At 48.4% G+C, this 18,587-nt stretch overlaps 2 protein-coding genes across 3 annotated transcripts in view; both read right to left on the minus strand.

Annotated features, from left to right (window-relative positions):
• Arhgef3 (Rho guanine nucleotide exchange factor 3) overlaps positions 1-3,875 on the minus strand; it is a 277,874-nt gene extending 273,999 nt beyond the window's left edge. The window contains exon 1 of one of the 2 annotated variants that reach the window (XM_063257324.1): positions 3,816-3,875. The gene's annotated coding sequence lies outside the window, so the exon portion shown is untranslated. Of the gene's footprint in view, positions 1-3,355; positions 3,373-3,815 lie in introns of those variants that run through there. The other variant, XM_063257325.1, reaches the window with a different exon arrangement.
• Positions 3,876-11,529: 7,654 nt separating this feature from the next.
• Il17rd (interleukin 17 receptor D) overlaps positions 11,530-18,587 on the minus strand; it is a 76,170-nt gene continuing 69,112 nt past the window's right edge. The window contains exon 13 of the mRNA XM_003480091.5: positions 11,530-18,350. Within this exon, the coding sequence (XP_003480139.1) occupies positions 18,238-18,350 (113 nt within the window). The 3' untranslated portion in view covers positions 11,530-18,237. The remainder of the gene's footprint in view (positions 18,351-18,587) is intronic.

An 18,587-nucleotide genomic window follows, 5' to 3' on the forward strand; every position in this document is an offset into this window, starting at 1 on the left:
TCTTTTCCATTCTTCAAACTACGATGCCAGTAAATTGGGGGAGAGGAGGACTTCACAACAGAGTCCTCTCCCCGTATGAAACCCAACCTCCTCACGCAACATCGACAGCAAGGGTGAGCGGAGCCCGAGCCCACCACCCACTACTCACAGGCACCCGAAGGCATGAGAGGCAACTGTCTTTGGGCTGCCAGACACCTCTAGGTTCACAAACTCCAGACCTCAGTGTCTCATCCAAGGTCACCAGCCTTCGCTCAGATCCTAGGCCACATTATGGCACTGTTTTCAATGCAGAAAGATGCAGAGGTCTGGGGTGGGCGGACGGTGCTCGGGAGGGCACTCCAGGTTCCCAGCCATGTGTCCAGAGGGCAAAACTCCCACCAGGGGGATGCACAGTGGGCAAAATGCCTGTCAAAATCTCAGCTGCCCTCCTGCAGAAATCAAAAAGCTGATCCTAAAATTCAGAAGGATCTCAAATGGCCAGAACACTGTTGGGCAAGAACAAAGAAGATTCATTCATGCTTCCTGATCACAAAACGATTATGAAGTTACTGTACTCAAGTGGGCACAGATGGTGGTACTGCCATTGGAAGAGACGAAGGGGTACTTGGAGCAGACTTGAGTGAAAAGCACACCTGCATTAATGGTTAACTGATTTTCAGCAAGAAATCCCTAAGAATAATTCAATGGAGAAGAACTGTCTCCATGTGTAGTTTTTCGAGCCAGGGACTTGCTACGTGGCCTAGGCTGTCCTGGAACTCCTGAGTTCAAGCAACCCTCCTGCCTCAGCTTCCCAAGTAGCTGGGATTACAGGCACACACCATCACACCTAGCAAGCATAGTCTGTTCAATAAATGGTGCTGGAACAACAGGCTATTCACACACAGAAGAATGAAGTTGGATTCCCTATTTCATAACAAATACTAAGTCAAATGGATCAGACTTAAATGTAAAGTTGAAACTATGAAACTCTTAGACGAAAATATAGACATAAATCTTCCCAAACTTGGATAAGTCAAAGATTTCTTAGGTATTACAGCAAAATCCAGTCATGAAAGGGCAAGCCTGTAATTCTAGCACTGGGAGGCTGAGACAGGAGGGCTGCTGCAAGTTTAAGACCAGCCTAGAGTACACAGTGAAACACAACCACCCCCACCCCCACTCGATGCGGATATGAATCTGAGTCATGCAGAACATGGCCTTGAATGTTTCAGAAATATGCTAATGGCCTCTTTATTCCCCGTCCGCATTCTGGTCAGGCACTTGGGGACCTTAATTATGGCAGAGAGGTAGGGACAGCAGTCTGGAGTGAACAGTGCTGGGAGAAGGACCAGCTATAACAGCTGGGGGGAAGGAGTGGTGGACTGCAGCAGCCAGGTGGCCACACTCGGCTTCATCAGAGGGGTGGACGGACTCTCTGATCTTCCGCACCCTCCGAATCTTTCCTGAGAAAGAACCAGCCTGCATTGAAGGATTCCAGATGAGGGTAACAATAACTAGAAGAGATCTTTGGAGAAGACTTAAACACAAGGGCAGGTAGTGACCTTAACAGTTACTCTCATTCCTAGGCTCCAGATGGATGATGGAGTCTTCTGCACACAACCACTCTTAAAAGCCCTCAAATCCCCATCACACTTTGTCAGGGGGTCACCTTTACTTCTGCCATCAGGAACATTCTCTGAACATCTGGGCAGGGACAGGGTTCAGCGGTAAGCAAGGCCAAGCGTCTGGCTTCTTGGAACTCACATTCTCAGACAATAAAACACATAAATAGCCAGGCGTGGTCTGCAGGCACTCAGGAGGCTGAGTTAGGAGGATCTCAAATTAGAGGCCAGCCTGAGCAACTTAACAAGACTCTGTCTCAAAATAAAAAGTAACAAGGAAGGGCTGGGTATGCAGCTGGGGGTAGAGTATTCCTGGGTTGCTCCCCAGCATGGCCTCATGAATGAACGAAAAGAAAAGAAATGATTTCAGGTAAATCTTGGGAATAAATTACCATGGAAGAATATGACAAAACTGATGGGGATGGACTGCTGTGGGCAGAGCGGCCAGAGAAAGCCCCTGAGCTGATGGGTGAAACACTGGACATGGGAAGAAGTGGTGAAAGAGGGTGCCAAGTGAAAAGGCCCCACCAACTCCAAGAGACCTGTGTCCCAGCCTAAAGACACTGCCCCACATAGGACTGCTATTTGTAATCCCATATACCGCCTTCTCCTTCCCTAGTGACCTCTCGATCAGATTTTCTCAAGTCAGGACAGACCTGAATTTTGCAGCAGGAGGCATGTTTGGGGCGCAGTCACGTGGCACCAGCATTTCCAGCCCTCAAAATAAGGGGCCTCCCTGCAGTGGGTACCTCCCATGCCTGTGTCTCCTGTCACTCCTGGAGACCCAGGGTTGGCACTGCTTTGTGTGGAGTACAGAAGACACAAGCAACAAAAAGGAGGAAATTAAACAGGTGCAGCCCAGACAGACTCCACTGGTGCAAGAGACAATCTGCCGGAGATGAAAGAATGGGGAGCAGGGGACAAGCTCTAGACCCTGGGCCCCTAAACAGACAGCCACACCGGGACTAGACGACGTCGGTCTGTGGGGGCCCAGGCTGGAAGGAACGGGTTCCGTGACCTACTTCACGGGAGAGGCCAACATGCAGTCGCGCCCAGAGGTTCCAGCAGATCCAGGACCCAGCTCCCAGCGGGTTCCCAGACAAAGGTCAACTCTAATCCCGTTCTAAGATACACCGTGCACTCAGCTAGGCAACCACAGGAGGTGTTCCTGCAAAGCCCCAGGTCCCCAGGGCAGCAGGGGAGGACCACCCCGCCGCTGTGAAAATAACTCCGGATCTCCAGCAAGAGCGAGGCAAAGAGCAGCTCATGCACACACCTAGCGCTGGGGAGTCAGAGAGGTGGACGCACCATTAGTCAGATGTCAGCAACCGCGACAAACGCGGCTAACGTGGCAGATTTACCTCATTTATACCAGACGCTATATTAGGCACTTTAACCTTACAAAATCCTTTAAGCCTTGTGCTACTATTATTATCTCCATTTTACAGATGAGGAAACTGAGTCACACCGACGAAACTTGCACAAGACCACACAGTTAAGACAAAGACCACAAAGTTCTCCTCTTCAAGTCGCTGGGTGCAGCCGGAGTTCTCACCGCCTTCCTCAGTGCCAGGAGGCAAGCCTGGTCCAGGCAAAGAATCAAGTCCTCTAGGAAAAACCCGCTCCCTCCCCAAGAAGCGAGCCCCGCTGGGACCGCTGAGGGTGGGACCGCGCGCGGCCCTCCACCCCAGCAAGGCCCAGAGAAACCCATTTCTGTCTGGCTCAATCACTTCCCATCTCTAGCAAACGCTCACCGTCTCTGGCGACGCGGCACCCGCACCCTCAGCGTCCGCCGCGCTCACCCATCATCTCAGCGCTGTGGCCGCTGCCAGAGGTCCCGGCGGCCTGGAGTCCCGAGAGCGCGGCCCCCGACAGCGCCCCAGGCGACGCCGACCCAGCGCAGAGTGGAGGAGGCAAAGGCGCTCGGGCAGGACAGGTGGCGCCTCCTCCCCGGAAGTAGCTCCGGGAACTCTCTCCGGAGCCCAGTCGGCGTCGCCGGCAGAAGCCGCGGCTGGTCCGGGCGGGCGCCGCCACCTGCCCTGCGCCCGTGCGCCCCCGTGCGCCCCGTGCGCCCAGCGAGCTGGGGCGCGCGCTGCTCCGAGAGGAGGTGGGGTCCGCTTGGGCGCGCGCGGGCTACGGGAAGGGACGGCGGGGAGGGAAGGGTGCGGAGGCAAGGCTCGAGCCCAGGAGCGTGGCGTCGCCGCCTTCACTCACCTTCGCGTCCCGGCTGCTAGCTCGGTGGCCTGGCTGCGAGCGCCGGGCGGAGCGGAGCAGGCGGCCGGGCGGCTCCCCGCGGCGGGGCGGGCCGGGCGGGCCACGTGGGCGGGAGGCGGGACCGGACCCCCGCCGGCGCCAGAACGAGCGGCGACTGGGGCTCCGCGCAGGTGGCCACTGGTGCGCGCCCTGGCTTCCCGAGCCTTGCCCTCGTCTCCCCTCCCCTGAGAAGGCAGGGCAGTGGGCCCCGAGGACGTCCTCAGATGTCTTCGGGGAAGGGGTGCCGCCACCGACCCTGGTTGCTTCTCCCCGGCCGAAAACGTGCCGGAAATCAGGGGCTCCTGGAGGGACAGGTACCCGCGGAAAGAGTTTGGCGACACTCGTGACCGGAGGGGTGTAAGTTGTCCCCTTGGCGGCCTAGGGCCAGAGCTTACCCGTGGGAGCCCCACCATCGCTGAGGTCTAATCTCTGGAGGGACAGGTTTGCCCCTTCGTCCTTGGCTGTGGAGATGACGGAAAGAGCCACTCACCAGCTGCTGAAGGAAGCCTGGGCGCCCAGCAGGTTCTCAGTGACCGCGGGTTTGTAGGTGTCCCTGAGCCCATGAAGGCCAGCTGTGGCATGTGTCACACACGTGGAAACAAACCAAAGGTAGGAATCCAAAACTGTTTTCTGCGATCATTCACTCACTGGCAGATAAATACCTGTTGCCCCAGGGACTCATGAAAGCAGGAATAAAGAATGATCTAGACTGTGGTTAGTGGGCTGTCGTGAAAGTGCGACCCTATTTCTGACAGTCAAATGCTTCCAGTGCATTTTAGGTGCTTGAACAGATTTAACATTCACAAAGGACTCCAGCAGGGCAGGGCCTGTGTGGGCCCCACTTCCCAGCTGAAGACATTGAAGCTGACCAACAGCAGAGAAACCCTGGAGGTGACAGCTGGACCCACTTGCCAGCCCAAGGTGCCCAGGTCCCTAGAAGCAGGGGCAGCAGGGCTCTGAGAGGACCTAACCCGGGGTTGAGGTGGAGTCCCCCTGCCGGTAGGCAGCCCTGGAACAGCATGCAATATCCAAAACTTGCTCTGACCCAGCTGGAACTTTCTTCCCTGCCACCTCTGCCTGCTGCTGCATGTGCTCAGCCTCGGGGCTGGCTGGCCTCTTCCTGGCCTACAGCCCACATTTTGGGCCAGAAATAAGCATCTTGAGCAGACTGACTTTTCCTTACAACAGCTGCAGCTTCATTCCTCTACAGTTTCAAGAGGGCTCCTTGACCTGAGACCCAGTGCCTCATGACTGGTCGGGTTCCCTTTTGGAAACAGCAGTGCTCCTGCCAGTTTTCCCCATTTCCAAGGTGTTCAGGCACACAGTCTCTGCCTCCCCCACCCCGCCCTGCCAAAAAAACCCTTCTGTTACTCTTTCTGCAACCTCCTGTGAAAGGCCCCTACTGCAGCCAGCCATGCTCACTAAATAATTAAGATCAGTAAGTGTCAAGCAAGGGGTTGCCACTTTCTCCTATACCCAGAACTCAGCAGGCACCTCCACCCTCAAGGTTCTACCCAGGGAGACTCATCCAAGAAGCCTTCTTCCTTTTAGATCCAACTGCACACTTACTTTAGGGCATGCCAGATGCAGTACATGGTGCTGGGCTATGGGGAACAGTGGGAACTGTTTCCTAACAGTCTGGGCCCTCAGTGGGCAAGTGGAGAACAAGATGGCAAGACACCTGGGAAGAACACTAGTCAGGCAAAGGGAAGCTGCCTGTTGGAGGAGAGCCCAGGCTAAGCCCTGACGAGGAGGGAACCCAGCAGGGGAAAGTGGAAGCCCAGGGGCAGGGCAGCACAGCCACACTGCGAAAATCCACAGGGTGGGTGCCTCGGGAGAGCAAAGCCTCGGGGTCTTGGTGGCCAAGGTGAAACTTGAGCCACAAAGCCAGAAACGACCAGGCTTCGGCATGGTGAGATGGGAGCTAAGAGAGGAGAGGGTGAAGTGGGTGTCTGCTGTACGTAGCCAAAAGAATGTGCCTTCTTATTATTACTAAAGGTAAACACCTGGACTTCCTGTTTTATAACTCAGGGTTTCCAGAAACGAGAGGACATCTGCACAGGCTGGCAACGCGTCAGTGTATCCACAGTGTTATCCCAGCTCCCCTGCAGCTGGCTCGGGGAAGGGAGGGAGAAGACTCCTGGCCTCAGCTGGGAGTCTGTCAGAGGAGATGACACACACAAAGGGTGCCAGAGTGGAGAGGATAGGCAGGAAACAGGATGAGGAGGCCAGAGGGCACCAGGGGTCAACCACCTCTTCTCTCTGAAGTAGTCGGTTCTTGAATTCAGCTGTTCCCCCTAAATCTGCAAGACGGATGGTGCAGGACCAAGGTAGGCACTTCACCAAACCCTTCTGTGGGAAATCTGTGGTGTCTGTGAGACCCCATGTGGAAGAGGGGCAGGTTGATGAGTCTGGCTGACAGTGCACTGGAAAGCTGCAGACTGGGGCTGGGGCAGCATGGAAGACATGGCTGAGATCAAGGCAGGAGACCACCGGCCCAGCCAATTCGTGCCCACTGTTCCTTGGACACTTGCTGAGTTACTGTGTGTGCACATACATTTAAACCCCTCTGGGGCCAGGGATGGAGCTCTGGCTTAAGTGCCTGCTTGGCAATCACAAGGTCCTGAGTTTGATTCCTGGTACAAAAACAAACAAAAATCCTCTATGTAATACTTCTCATTAAAACACATTAAATAGGGGCTGGGGATTTAGCTCAGTGGCATAAGCGCCTGCCTTGGAAGCAGGCAGTTGTGAGTTCAATCCCCGGTACCAATAAAAAGGAAAAAGACAAAAAAAAAAACCACATTATGTATACCAAGAGAGATAAAGAGTAAGCTAAAACCCACCCACTGGCATACTGGATTTATATCCTTTTTATTTAACACATTTCCTTTGTCTTGAACTGTTTTACATGTGATTGTTAAGGCTGCTGTGCGAATGAAAGTGCCATCTATTATAATTAGTCCCTCTTATAATTGATCCCTGTTGGTACTTGTTTTTGCATCTCATTTCTCAGTATCAAGATGTGTGGTGATGAAAAGCACAATAAGCTTTAATACACACTTCTGGTTACCTCCTAGAGCTATAAAACCCTAGATATGGACTTCTGGGAAGAGACAATCAGCCTCTGCCGTTAGCGGTACTCTGCATCACACCCCCAAAACACACACATTCTTGGAAGGCAAATGGCTTGGCCCTAGCTTGTGTAGCCCTCGTGCAGGGGAGCAGAGGAGGTGCTATTCTTACTGTTCTGGCCTAGGAACAGCACTCTTTCTTTGGAGGCCAAATCGTCTCCACTCTGCTGGAGGAAGAGCAGAGATGCAAGGCTGAGCTGTGCTGGGGAGGACAGAGACCCTGGGCTAGGAAACACCTCGGGATTCCAGTCCCCACCAGCCGTCCTGGAGGCAGCTGTCACCGAGTACACAGCCCTGGGAGGGGAATGAGGAGGGTGCACACCAGAGACTGTGATGGGTGGGGCTGTCACAAATCAACAACCGTGTCTGCAAGGATCTGTCATCCTGCCTACAGGTGGCAGGCAGCATGTGGGGAGAGTGGCCCAGAGATGAGACACTGGGGTGGGGGGAATGTGGGCAGCCTAGCAGCCTTTTGAGAATCCTAGTAAAGGGATGGAGCTTCTTTCAACTTTGCAGCTTTCTCCTCCAAGAAATCTATCTTTCTTTACTATTAACTGATACTGCTTATGGTGATGACAGCTAAAACCAACATTGCTGTTTCTGAGCACCTGCCCTGTTCTAGGCCCTGAGCAATCCCCTGCCTATTTTACCCTCACAATACCTGGTGGGAACCACTGGGGGCTTGCCCCAGGGACTGCTTGGAGGGAGGGCTGGGGCCCCAAACTGGTTAAAGCAGCAGTGTGCAAATCCACCCAAATGGGAGGCCAGTCTACAAGGAAGGCCATTTTATTAGTCAGCAAGCAGATCTATCTGTCCCATACTGGTAGATGAGATAAATGCTCCAGAGCCAGGCATGGTAGCACACACCTGCAATCCCAGCACTCTGGAGGCTGAGACAGGAAGATAGCCCCAAATTCGACGCCAGCCTAGGCTACATGGTGAGTTCAGGACCAGCCTAGACTGAGAGCCTGTCTCAAGAAAATAAAGTGAAAAACCAAACAGTCCTGGAGACACGTGTCAGGACCTAGACTAGGCGGTGGACACTGGCCAGGGAAGATGTCAAAGCAAAGGAGAGACAGACAGAGGTGTGACGGTGTTCCAGGCAAAAGAAACACACTGTGACCAGGAACCTGGAGTGAGGAATCTCAAAACAGTCTGGTGTGGTCAAAAAGGAGGGTCTGGGGTTTAGCTCAGCAGCATAAGCGCCTGCCTGGCAAGCATGAGGTCCTGAGTTCAATCCCCAGTACCCAAAAAAAAAAAAAAAAAGGAAAAAGCAAAGGGACTAAGCATAGGGCCATGTCATCTCCAGGACCACTGGTGGCTTCAAGCAAGGAGTGACATCTAGGCAGGTACCCACCTTCCCCAGGTGTCCTGGTAAAATGAGACCTCGAGGGTTGCCTATTTAGTGAGCCCATCAGTACCCAGAGCGGAAGGAGACACGGCAGGGAAGCCTTGCCTAACCGCACATCCTTCAGCCTATCTCTGCGAGACTACATTCCCATCGGCACTAGCTAACTGCGGCCGGCTCTGTGCCCAGCGCACCTGGCCTCACATCTGGGCCTTGCAACTGCCCTGTTAGTAACCCAGATGGGAAAACTAAGTCCTAAACAGTACCATACAGACTGAGATCTAAGTTCAGGATCACAAGGTCAAAGCCCCTTCTTACTCATGGTGCTAACCTGTAAGGTACAATGTCCCCACTAGGAAGAGAGACGCCAGGGAGCTGGCTCGCTGTTCCTGCCTTACCTTCCCTTAATTCCCAAGGCCCTGGCTGCATTTGCAGTCTGTGTCATCTCTACCCTCTTCCCCAGGCTCCGCTCCTGTTCCAGTGGGCAAGGACAAGGGAGGCTGAGGGAGGAGTCGGGAACAGTCATTTACTGAGGAACCCATGCGCTGGACCTCCTACCACCTGCTTAGCTCATTGCCTGCAAAATGACATGTTTTCCAGTTAAAGCCCGCAAGAGGAAGCTGGTCTTTGCTCCCTGTAGGTAATGTTAGCATTTCTAGAGCAAGAGGCCCAATGGAAGCCCAAGTGCTTAACCACACACAAGGCCCTTACACCACAAATAAAGTTGGCATTTCTGTCACAAGGCCCCAGAGATTTTGGAAACTGCAAGAACCCCCTTATTTTGTTTTGTTTTCTTTTTTCTTTTGTACCAGGGTTTGAACTCACTACCTTGTGCTTGTCTGGCAGGTGCTTATGCCCTTGAGCTAAATTCCCGGCCTTGTTTTGTTTTCTTTTGAGACAAGGTCTTGCTGTGCAGTTCAGCCTGGTCTTGAACTCAACATATAGCCAAGGCTGGCCTCAAACTCACAGCAATCCTCCTGCCTCAGCTTGCTTAGTGCTAGGATTACAGATGTCTACTAGCTCGCCTGGCTGACTCCACTTCCTAGTATGTCGGTAAAAATCAGGACTTCTCATGTTATCCAAGAGTTTTTTGCTGGCTATGGTGGCACATGACTATAATCACAGCATGCGTAAAGCTGAAGCAGTAAGAGCACCACAAGTTCAAAACCAGCCTGGATTACATAACGAGACCCTGCCTCAAAACACAAAATAAGACGATTTTCCCTACTAACACGACCAGCTACAACTGTTAATGAAATATTTAATCAATATTTTTATTAAAACTTTAAACTGAGATTCTTCACATCAAGATGTTAAGCTCTGAACCAGGTTTACTCTCATTATTCAAAGACAAACTCTGCTGACAATGAACCAAGTCACTGTGTTGCTTCCCCCACCCCCGGACCAGGTATCACACTTAGGGCCATGTGCCTGCCACGCAGGTGCTGCACAGCTGAGCCGTGTCCCTGGCCCAGTGTGCTTCCTAAAGCTCTTCCTGCCCCTTCAGCCACGCAGAGGGGTGGTGTACACAGCTTCATTTGGCAGCAATGATGCTGACTCACGTTTTAGCCTCCGGTTGCCAGTTCCTTGCTTGCACCCTTGATGGAGCTCCTCAATTTGGGGCTCCAAGAGCTCAATCCGATAGTTCCTTCCACATGAGGCGAAGGCGAGGGAGGGGGTGCTTGGCACAGGAAGCAACCATGCTGAAACGCAGAGGTGCCTGTCACTCCCTTCTGCCACCACCCATTTTACGCTGCCTTTGACCAGAGAGAGACTTTCAAGGCCACCTCTATCTGGACCCGGCCACACCTCAACTGAGGGCACAGGCGCTCTGGCGCTGGCTGCCCACTGTGAGCTGAGGAGTAGGAGAGGCCATGCTGCGGTGAAGTGGGGACAGCATACCTGTGCAGCTCAGGGCCATGCATGTGAAACACTTGGTGCTCAGATATGAGCTGAAGAAAAGAGAAATAACAGAGACCGTGACACAGGGATCAATGGGTGAAAAGAGCAGCAGTGTCTCGGGTAAACAGGGAAAAATGGAGGATAGGCAAATATGAGAGACGAGAACTGGGTGGAATTTCCTCCTCAAAAAGGTGAAGTTTGGGGGGTAGAAGTCTTACATGTAGTGTTGGGAACTGAACCCAGGGCCTTTGCACGGAGGTATACCCCAGCCCTATTTTTATTTTGAGATAGGTCTAAGTCACTGAGCTGCCCAGGCTGGACTCCAAATTGAGATCCTCCTGCATCAGCCTTCCAGTGTCAGGATTACACATCTGTGTCACCCCAACCAGCTATAAAGCTGTTTTTTAACCATTCCCTTGGCTCCCAAAAAAGGACAAGTTGTACATAACAATATCAGGGGATTTATGAGAAGAAACAAGAAAAATCCAATTAAAAATCTTACCATGTACTTAAGTCCCAAATAGACTACATCCTTTTTTTAATAGCCAAAGGGCTTCTATTTCGTGTCCTTGCTGTTTAACATCTGTGATTCTATCTTGCATACCTGAGTGTTCTGACATATGCCACTTGTGGTCTGGGTTTTTTTTTTTTTTTTTTTTTTTTTTTGAGACAGAGTCTTGCTATGTAGTCCAGGTGGCCTCAAAATCTTCCATTCTTTCACCTGGGCTGGCCTCAAACTTGCTGCAATTCTCCTGCCTCTGCCTCCCAGATGCTAAGATTACAGGCATGGGCCACTACACCGGCTATTCCAGCCACACTTCACCCTTATCACATAGTTTACTTCAGCACCCTCTGAAATAGAACATGTGGCCCATTTTACTGATAGGCAGCCAAGGACCACTGTCCCACAGTTACAGGTCACAGAGACAGCAGCAGCCCTGGAAACTGACCTTGAAGTTGACAGGCACCAAAAAGTGACCTTGTAGAGCAATGAGCACACAGGTGGGGAAGGCCTGGCAGAAGAGCATTTGTGTGGCTTCCAAATTTCAGTGTCTTTTTGAAAATCTTAGTTCAGTTCATTTGTTCTGAGAATCAAATTTCTTGTCACTGCAGAGCCTCCAGATGCCACAGGTGACTGCCGGCTGCCCACTGGAGGACAGGTAAGTGGTTTAGGGCAGCAGGGTTCCCTATTTCCTCAAATACTCTCTTCTCATCCTGAGGCCACGCCCTCAGACGACTGCGCTAGAACCCCAGGTAGGAAACAGGCTCGGTGTTTAAGTAATAGACAGCCTCAGTCTTAAAACATTTTATTTGTTTCAGAAATTCTAAAGTACAAAACTGTCTTGTGAGTGTTGGCTATGGTTTACTATCGTTTATTTACAGTTATGCACAAATCATACCTTATAACATCTTCAATGTAAGAATACAGCACATTGCTACACTGTCAGTGTCACTAGTTCACTGAATCCCACAAATGAACAATTTAAAAATGAAACGGAAACAATGACACCAATAACCATTGTGTCCCACAGGCTTTCCCCTGGGAAGAGAACACAGGGAGCTTCCCCAGTGAAAATTTCCACAGTGAAATTTTTTAATTAGTAGTGAAAATCTGTTACTTATTCTCTAAATGAACACATTCGGTTTTCACAGAAGCTTTTGCTGCTGTCCAGACTCACGGTTTTCTTCTTGGGAGAAAACAAAACAAAAACCAGAATTTTTTTTATAACAGACAAACACATTAAAGATAGCCAATGGAAATTTTTTGCCTAAATGTGGGAGCAGCCACTTATGTCTCCTTCTTGCACAAAGGGCATGACTGCTTGGAATCTTCCTGACTGACATTTTACATGGTATAGACATCAGATATGCATGCTCCTTTCTGTCAGATCTTGATGGTGCAAAAGCGAGTCCCTGCGGAACTGAGCACCATGGCTCCGCCTCTAGAACATGGCAAAGCTCTTGGGGGTGTCTCACAGTCCAAGATGAACCTCAGGAGGGAACCAAAGGGTGGGGAGAAGACAACTGGCAAAACTGCCCTGAGGGTCTCACTGGGGAATACCAACATGCTTGCAAATTATCCCCTCAAACAGCAATGGGGAGGTGGCACTTAGCAATGGCTGCTCTCACTTCACCAGTGGTTACATTTAAAGTAACAATACCATGAGTCTCAAAATAAAAATTATACACATCTCTAGATAATACACAATCCAAAAAATGGGGGGTGGGGTAGCTGCCGCTCAGAAGGTAAGAGCTGGTCTTGAATATCCTGAAGTTTCAGAACAATAAACACAGCAGAAGTAAGCACCAAGTGATCACTGTCAGCAGGGAAAATAAACCACAGGATAGGAGAAAGGACAACTGCGGGAGGACTGGGAAGAAGGGAAACACATGTGGCCGCCTAATAATCCTCCAGACGACCGTCAGTGACGCAGCACTGTGAAGTACGGTTTTGTCTCCACCAAGTAAGGGGAGCCAGGCACACAGGAAACTCCCTAGAGTCCCACTCTGAGCTTGGCTGCTGCAAGGCACCGATGTGAACAAGGCACCAGAGTTTCTGTCTGGGCACTGAAACTGAGAGTGAAGATGAGTAACAACAGGGAAAACTGTTAAAACCCTGGAAAACAAGAGCCAGGAAGAATGGCTAGGGGGACGGGATTATTTACCACTGAACTAAAAACTCCAGTGGGATGACTTCACTATGGTTTTAACTACACAGAAGGTGACCAGCTGTTCTTTCTCTACCACACCCTGAACAAAAGAAAGCTGGTTTGAATTTCTAGAAGGAAGATAGTAAGAGCTATCTGATCCACAGAGTAGGTTACAAAATCTCCTTCACTGAATGAAAATCTAGAATCTCACCCACAGCCACACGTCAGGGCCAATTTCAGGCACAGCTCCTGACATAAGGGAGGAACCTGCTAGCCCCGCATTAGTGTTCTGAAATCCGAATCAAAGCTATCAGCTTAAAGTCTGACTTCCTTTTATTCACTCCCACCCTGCGCCTTGATAGTGATATGGCAGGGCGACCCAATGCCTATGGGACTCCTGCTTTCGCAACATTGAGAGAGTTTTTCTGTGTCTACTGTCTCATACCTCTGAAACATCAACTTACAATCATTAAAACAGAAGGTCATATAAACTCATGGCCCAAGTGGAACTATTTTTTCTGCCTTATTTTCCAAAATGTCTCTTTTCTTAAACAGGTCTTGGACTAAGCTCAAATTTATAAACCATTTTAAAAAACAATTATGTTAGGGGCTGGGGATTTGCAAGTGTGCAATCGTGAGTTCGATCCCTGGTACCGATAAAAACGAAAAAGACAAAAAAAAAAAATTACGTTAAGAGCTAACTTATAAATAAGGCCCTAGGCTACAGGCTGTGAAGTTTAAATGGAATGGTTTCAAGCATTCTATTCTTTTATATTAGAATATAAATCTGACTTTGAAAGCAGCACCTAATTTGCCTTTTTCTTAAAACATGACATTATGTAAGCATGTACTAATAAAAATTTAAAAAAGCATCACAAAATGTAAGAGAGGCAATCAAAACATTCCAAGTACATTTCAGAATCTCACGAAATTTCTCTGCATGACAGATAAAGTGAACAATCTGGCAACCGGCTGCATTTAGCAATAGCATTTTCTGACAGTAGCCAGCATTTGTAATGATTATGGATTGGCTGATTTCAAACCTTCAAGCCGCGGTCACAATCCAGCAGCCACTGGGCCAAACTAGGTCTATCTCTTGTGTTCTGTTGGTCTTGAACTCACTTAAAGTATTTTTAAATTTAGTTGCTGATATCTAACATAAAATTTTCATCTTCTTTGGAGAAACCGGAATACTAGGAAATAACTAATGTGTCACACTGACTGCAGTCTCTTGTAAGATACAAAGGCACTCTTCGATCTGCCACAGCTTCACCACCCGTCATCCCTGCCGATGAGATGTGTCACTGCCATCCATTGTCACACAGCCGTCTTCCTTATAACTGGCCATCCTGGTGGCCCCAGAAGGCACAGAAAGGCCTAGTGATCCTCACACTGGCAATGCCCACCTCTCCAGTGAAGCCAGTGTGACTTCTCTCTTCCTAAGAATGTTGTGGTGGCCAGGGGCTGCAGGATTTTCTTTCTTTTGAAGGGAAATTATGTCATTTCTTCATCAAGAGTAAAATAGCAGTCCTGGAAAGAGAACCAAGCAGAGGCCAATTCCTTCCTGTGAGCCAGTGGGACTGTGGGCAGGGCCAACCCTTTCCTGTGAGCCAGCCAGCACACAGGTTGGGAGACACGAAGTACCAAGGACACCCTACCCAAAGCAACCAGCTGATGATGGCCACAGAAGTAAAAAAAAAAAAAAAAAAAAAACACTTAATGCCTGTATGGTTTGATTGGCTTCGCAGGCCTAAAGCCAGTTAGTTGTGTGAGCATCTATTTAGTGGATAACAATATGCAATACAGCAACTGTGAGGGATTTCCTTCTGATGGATTAACATTGTTAATTGCCTGTCATCTTGTTTTACAGTCCTGTATCATTTTCATTGTTTTGCTAAACTGTTTTATTTTTATTATATCTGATGGCATGGGTAGCTATTTCCAAGATAAGATATATTATGGTAGTCATTGTTTATTTCCTATTATCTTTTGAAGTCCTGTATCATTTTCATTTTGTTTGATTTTATTCTGTTCTGTTTTTACGTATGATGGTATGGGTAGTTATTTTGAAGAAGAGGCATTATGGTAGCCATTGCTGATTTCCTATTACCATGTACCATTTCCACTGTTTCTATTTTGACTGGCTTTATTCTGTTTGGTTTTATTCTCTTTAAAATAAAAATAAAATAGCTTTCTTCCTTTTTTGTTTCTATTAAAGGAAAAAAATATTCAATGCTGGAAAAAAAACACTCTCCAAATCATGTCATCCTACGTTGGAGAAATATTACTATACATTCCTGTTTATTTGCACATAAATCAGAAGACTGAGATTATGGGTTGGTAAAGAACAAAACCAAAAAACTGTTGCTTTGAATAGCGCAACTGAACTTTGACAAATGTACATGAACTGAAATATCTATACTTATTCCAATATGTGACTCTGAAGACTTTTTTAAAACTTTGTGAGATTATCTTATAGCATATCAACAAAACTGTTTATTGTGACCTAATCTCATTTTCAGCTCACAATACTGTATCACCTAGTGGAGTCTGAACCCAAACACCAACACCCGGGCCTGTACTAGAATGACTTGTCACTCTTTCTGAACATCTGTGTGCCTCAAAGCCCAGGTCTCAGACCTCTAGAAAACCCCGCCTGCCATGCGCCTAGGCCGGTCCATCAAGAAGTCTGCTTCTTGCAGCCAACTTTCCACAGAAGAGCACACCCACCTGGGCTCTTAACTGCCCCAATCACTCTCCTAGAAGACCTGATAGCATCTGATGCAAAATCCTTTCTGGGAAACATTAATGAAGGTGAAAAAACTACCTCCCTGCCTTCAGTCTTAGTTTTCCAGAGCCCCGGTTTCCTTTCCAGAGAACACCATTAAACTTATCCTTATAATTAACTTTCAAGATCAACCAAAAAAAAAAAAAATGCTCATTAGCTATTTATTTTCAGATCAAGGTCTTTGAAATTGTTGCTATAATCTAGTTCTTGGTTCCTCAGAATCTAAAGCCTGTATTTGGCAGAACTTTTTCTTGGATTCCATCTTATCATGTCTACTGTCTGTGACATTTTTCTGAGTTAAAAATGTAGCTCTGCTAGGAACAGATGTTTTGCCTTAATCTCCAAGAGAACTATTCCCACTCCCAGCACAATGAGGCAAACCCTGGAAGTCAGAGTGCATGTATTCTGAGTTAGGTAATCACACTGTACTTTCATTATTTCAAAGTTTGGGTTTGTTAATTAGATATACTAAAACTTCAAAGTAAGAATGCAGACTCTAGGACTGGAGCAGCACTGTGCCTGCCTGGTGTGAGGCTGTGAGTTCGATTCCTGGTACCAATTAAAAAGAATCCAAACTTTAAATCCAATCTTACATATCACCTTTAGCATTCTATCCTTGCAATTTTTTTTTTCCTTGCCATTTTCCTAACACATGAATCCATGGAGTTAAGTGCTCTGCCCACACCCTGCCAGTAAATGCTGCTGCTCCTGATCCTGCAGATAACATCTGTAGGTACTTCCAGCAGTCTGATGCCTTTGAGGGCATAAAACATCTTTTTTTTTTTTTTTTTTGGTCTTTTTCCTTTTTATCAGTACCAGGGATCGAACTCGCAACTGCCTACTTACAAAGCAGGCACTCATGCTGCTGAGCTAAATCCCCAGCCCCCATAAAACATCTCTTGGACTCAGTAGGAAATCTCCAATAATTCTAAGTGATTTTTGTATGTTTGCAATTTCAGACCCAACAATCTCTTTCACAGAATGTACACGGAGGATGAAGCCACAAGATCATTATAGATAGACAGAAGTCTGCACTTGTCTTGGAGAGCATGGTAACAAGCAGCACATCCCTCACCTACCAAAATGCCTGCTTTATGGGGAGAGTCTTCCAGTTCACTGTCCCTCCCTCAGAGCAGCTGCAGGAAACTTGATGCCAAAGAACAGACTAGCACGTTCTTCTCCCAACGGCTGCCAGCTGCCTTTACAGAACAGGGACTAGGGCATTTTTCATCTAAAGTACACACAAAACCTCTTCTTTCCAGTAAAAGCGCAAGTTTTCCCCTTTTCCACCTGCTCAGCATGTGCCTGGAAGGCAAAGTCCTGTCCTCTCCCCCATTTCACTCCACCTTGAGATGTTTTTCAGCACCTCCTTTAATGTGAGTGAAAACTGGGTTGAATGCTGAGAAACCTGGCCACCAAAAATCCAAAAGCACCTATAGAGAGTTCACGTGTGCTCCACGGGACAGGGAGAACAAGGGCTTCCACCTAGGAGACTAAAACATTTCTACACATCGGTTAAACAAATGGAATATGAACAAATATTTTCCCTTTGGAAACAAATTTTTTTTTTTTTAAGTCATTCACAAAAATAAAACATTTACTTGTATGATAGTTCCCACCTTTCTATCATCTTAAAAACAGGCCTGTCTTCAGTCAAAACCAGTTCAGCAGATTACTGGCCACCACCTCCATTCACTGTTGCATTTCAGTGAATTCTGATGTCTGATATTCAGGACACAGCTTTAGACCACAAGGCAACTGAAGCATGATCTGCAACTTTCAATAATACGGCTCAGCTGGGAAATAGTCTCTTAAAATAAACTCTCAGACTCCATCACAGGAGCTGCAGCACAGTCAGTGTAACCCAGAGAAACCTGATAGGCAGCTCTGGCCCCCACATGCTGCCCACTCAGATCAAGGGAAAGCTGAGCTGGAACAGTTAAGACGCCAGCCTGCTGTGCCTCCACCTCGGCCAGCCACGTTACTGTGTAATACATAGATTCGCTTTTAGAAAGGTATAATCAATCACCTTATCTTTAACCAAATCTTATTTACTACATGTAGCACTGTAAGTTCCACATCAAAATAAGATAGAAACATCTATAATATGACATGGGTTCCGGCAAGACCGGCTTTTGATTTCTGTGGCTATAATGACACTTAGAAGTGTCTTTTCTATCCAGCACTCCAAACCAAAATAGCCAAAAGTAAACAGGCAAAGTATGAAGAGCTCAATTAAGTCTGATCAATCAGTGCAGGTATTTTTCTGTTTCTCTGTTTCCTTTTACTGCTAGAGAAGGCTCTGATGCGAGGCCTGACCTAACCCAGAAAGCTGCTATTGGACTTCGACCTGCCTTTCGGAGTTCTGTATATGGTCTTAGGGACTTTGCCAAGATAGCTGGTAGAAAGCTGGGGCTGGGGACCAAGTCCTGGCCAGAATTTCACCCTAAATTTCCTTGTATGAGTACTCAGCTCCAAGTAGGTGATGCAACCACAGAGATGAGCTGGAGAATCAGAGAGGTGGCAGCTAAAGTGGCAATGCTTAGGCTCTTCTGTTTTGTTACAAAGGGGCAACCGCATGGAATTCATCAGTGTAGCTGTGGCAACCAAGTTCTGCTTTGCACATCCCAGATGCAAAGAGCTTGAATGGAAGGGTAGGAGGATCCTCCTCACCTGAAAAAGAAGACAGGACATTGCCACACAGTCATTGCATTTCACTGTGCCAGACACTAAGACCAAAGTGTTGTACTTGAATTTGGGCTTTGCACAAATGAGGCAGGCATCAAACCAGCTCAAGATATGGCATTCCATGCTCTTAACAGATTCCTGGAGGGTCCAGGGTTTGGGTGCAGGACTCCAGTGAGTCACAGGCACAGGAAGGAACAGGCTGAGACAGTAAGCTGCTGGGGC

Source organism: Cavia porcellus, unplaced genomic scaffold (assembly GCF_034190915.1).
Source record: "Cavia porcellus strain 051 isolate PalLab524CR breed Dunkin Hartley unplaced genomic scaffold, mCavPor4.1 scaffold_10, whole genome shotgun sequence".
In the NCBI taxonomy this organism is placed as follows: domain Eukaryota; kingdom Metazoa; phylum Chordata; class Mammalia; order Rodentia; family Caviidae; genus Cavia; species Cavia porcellus.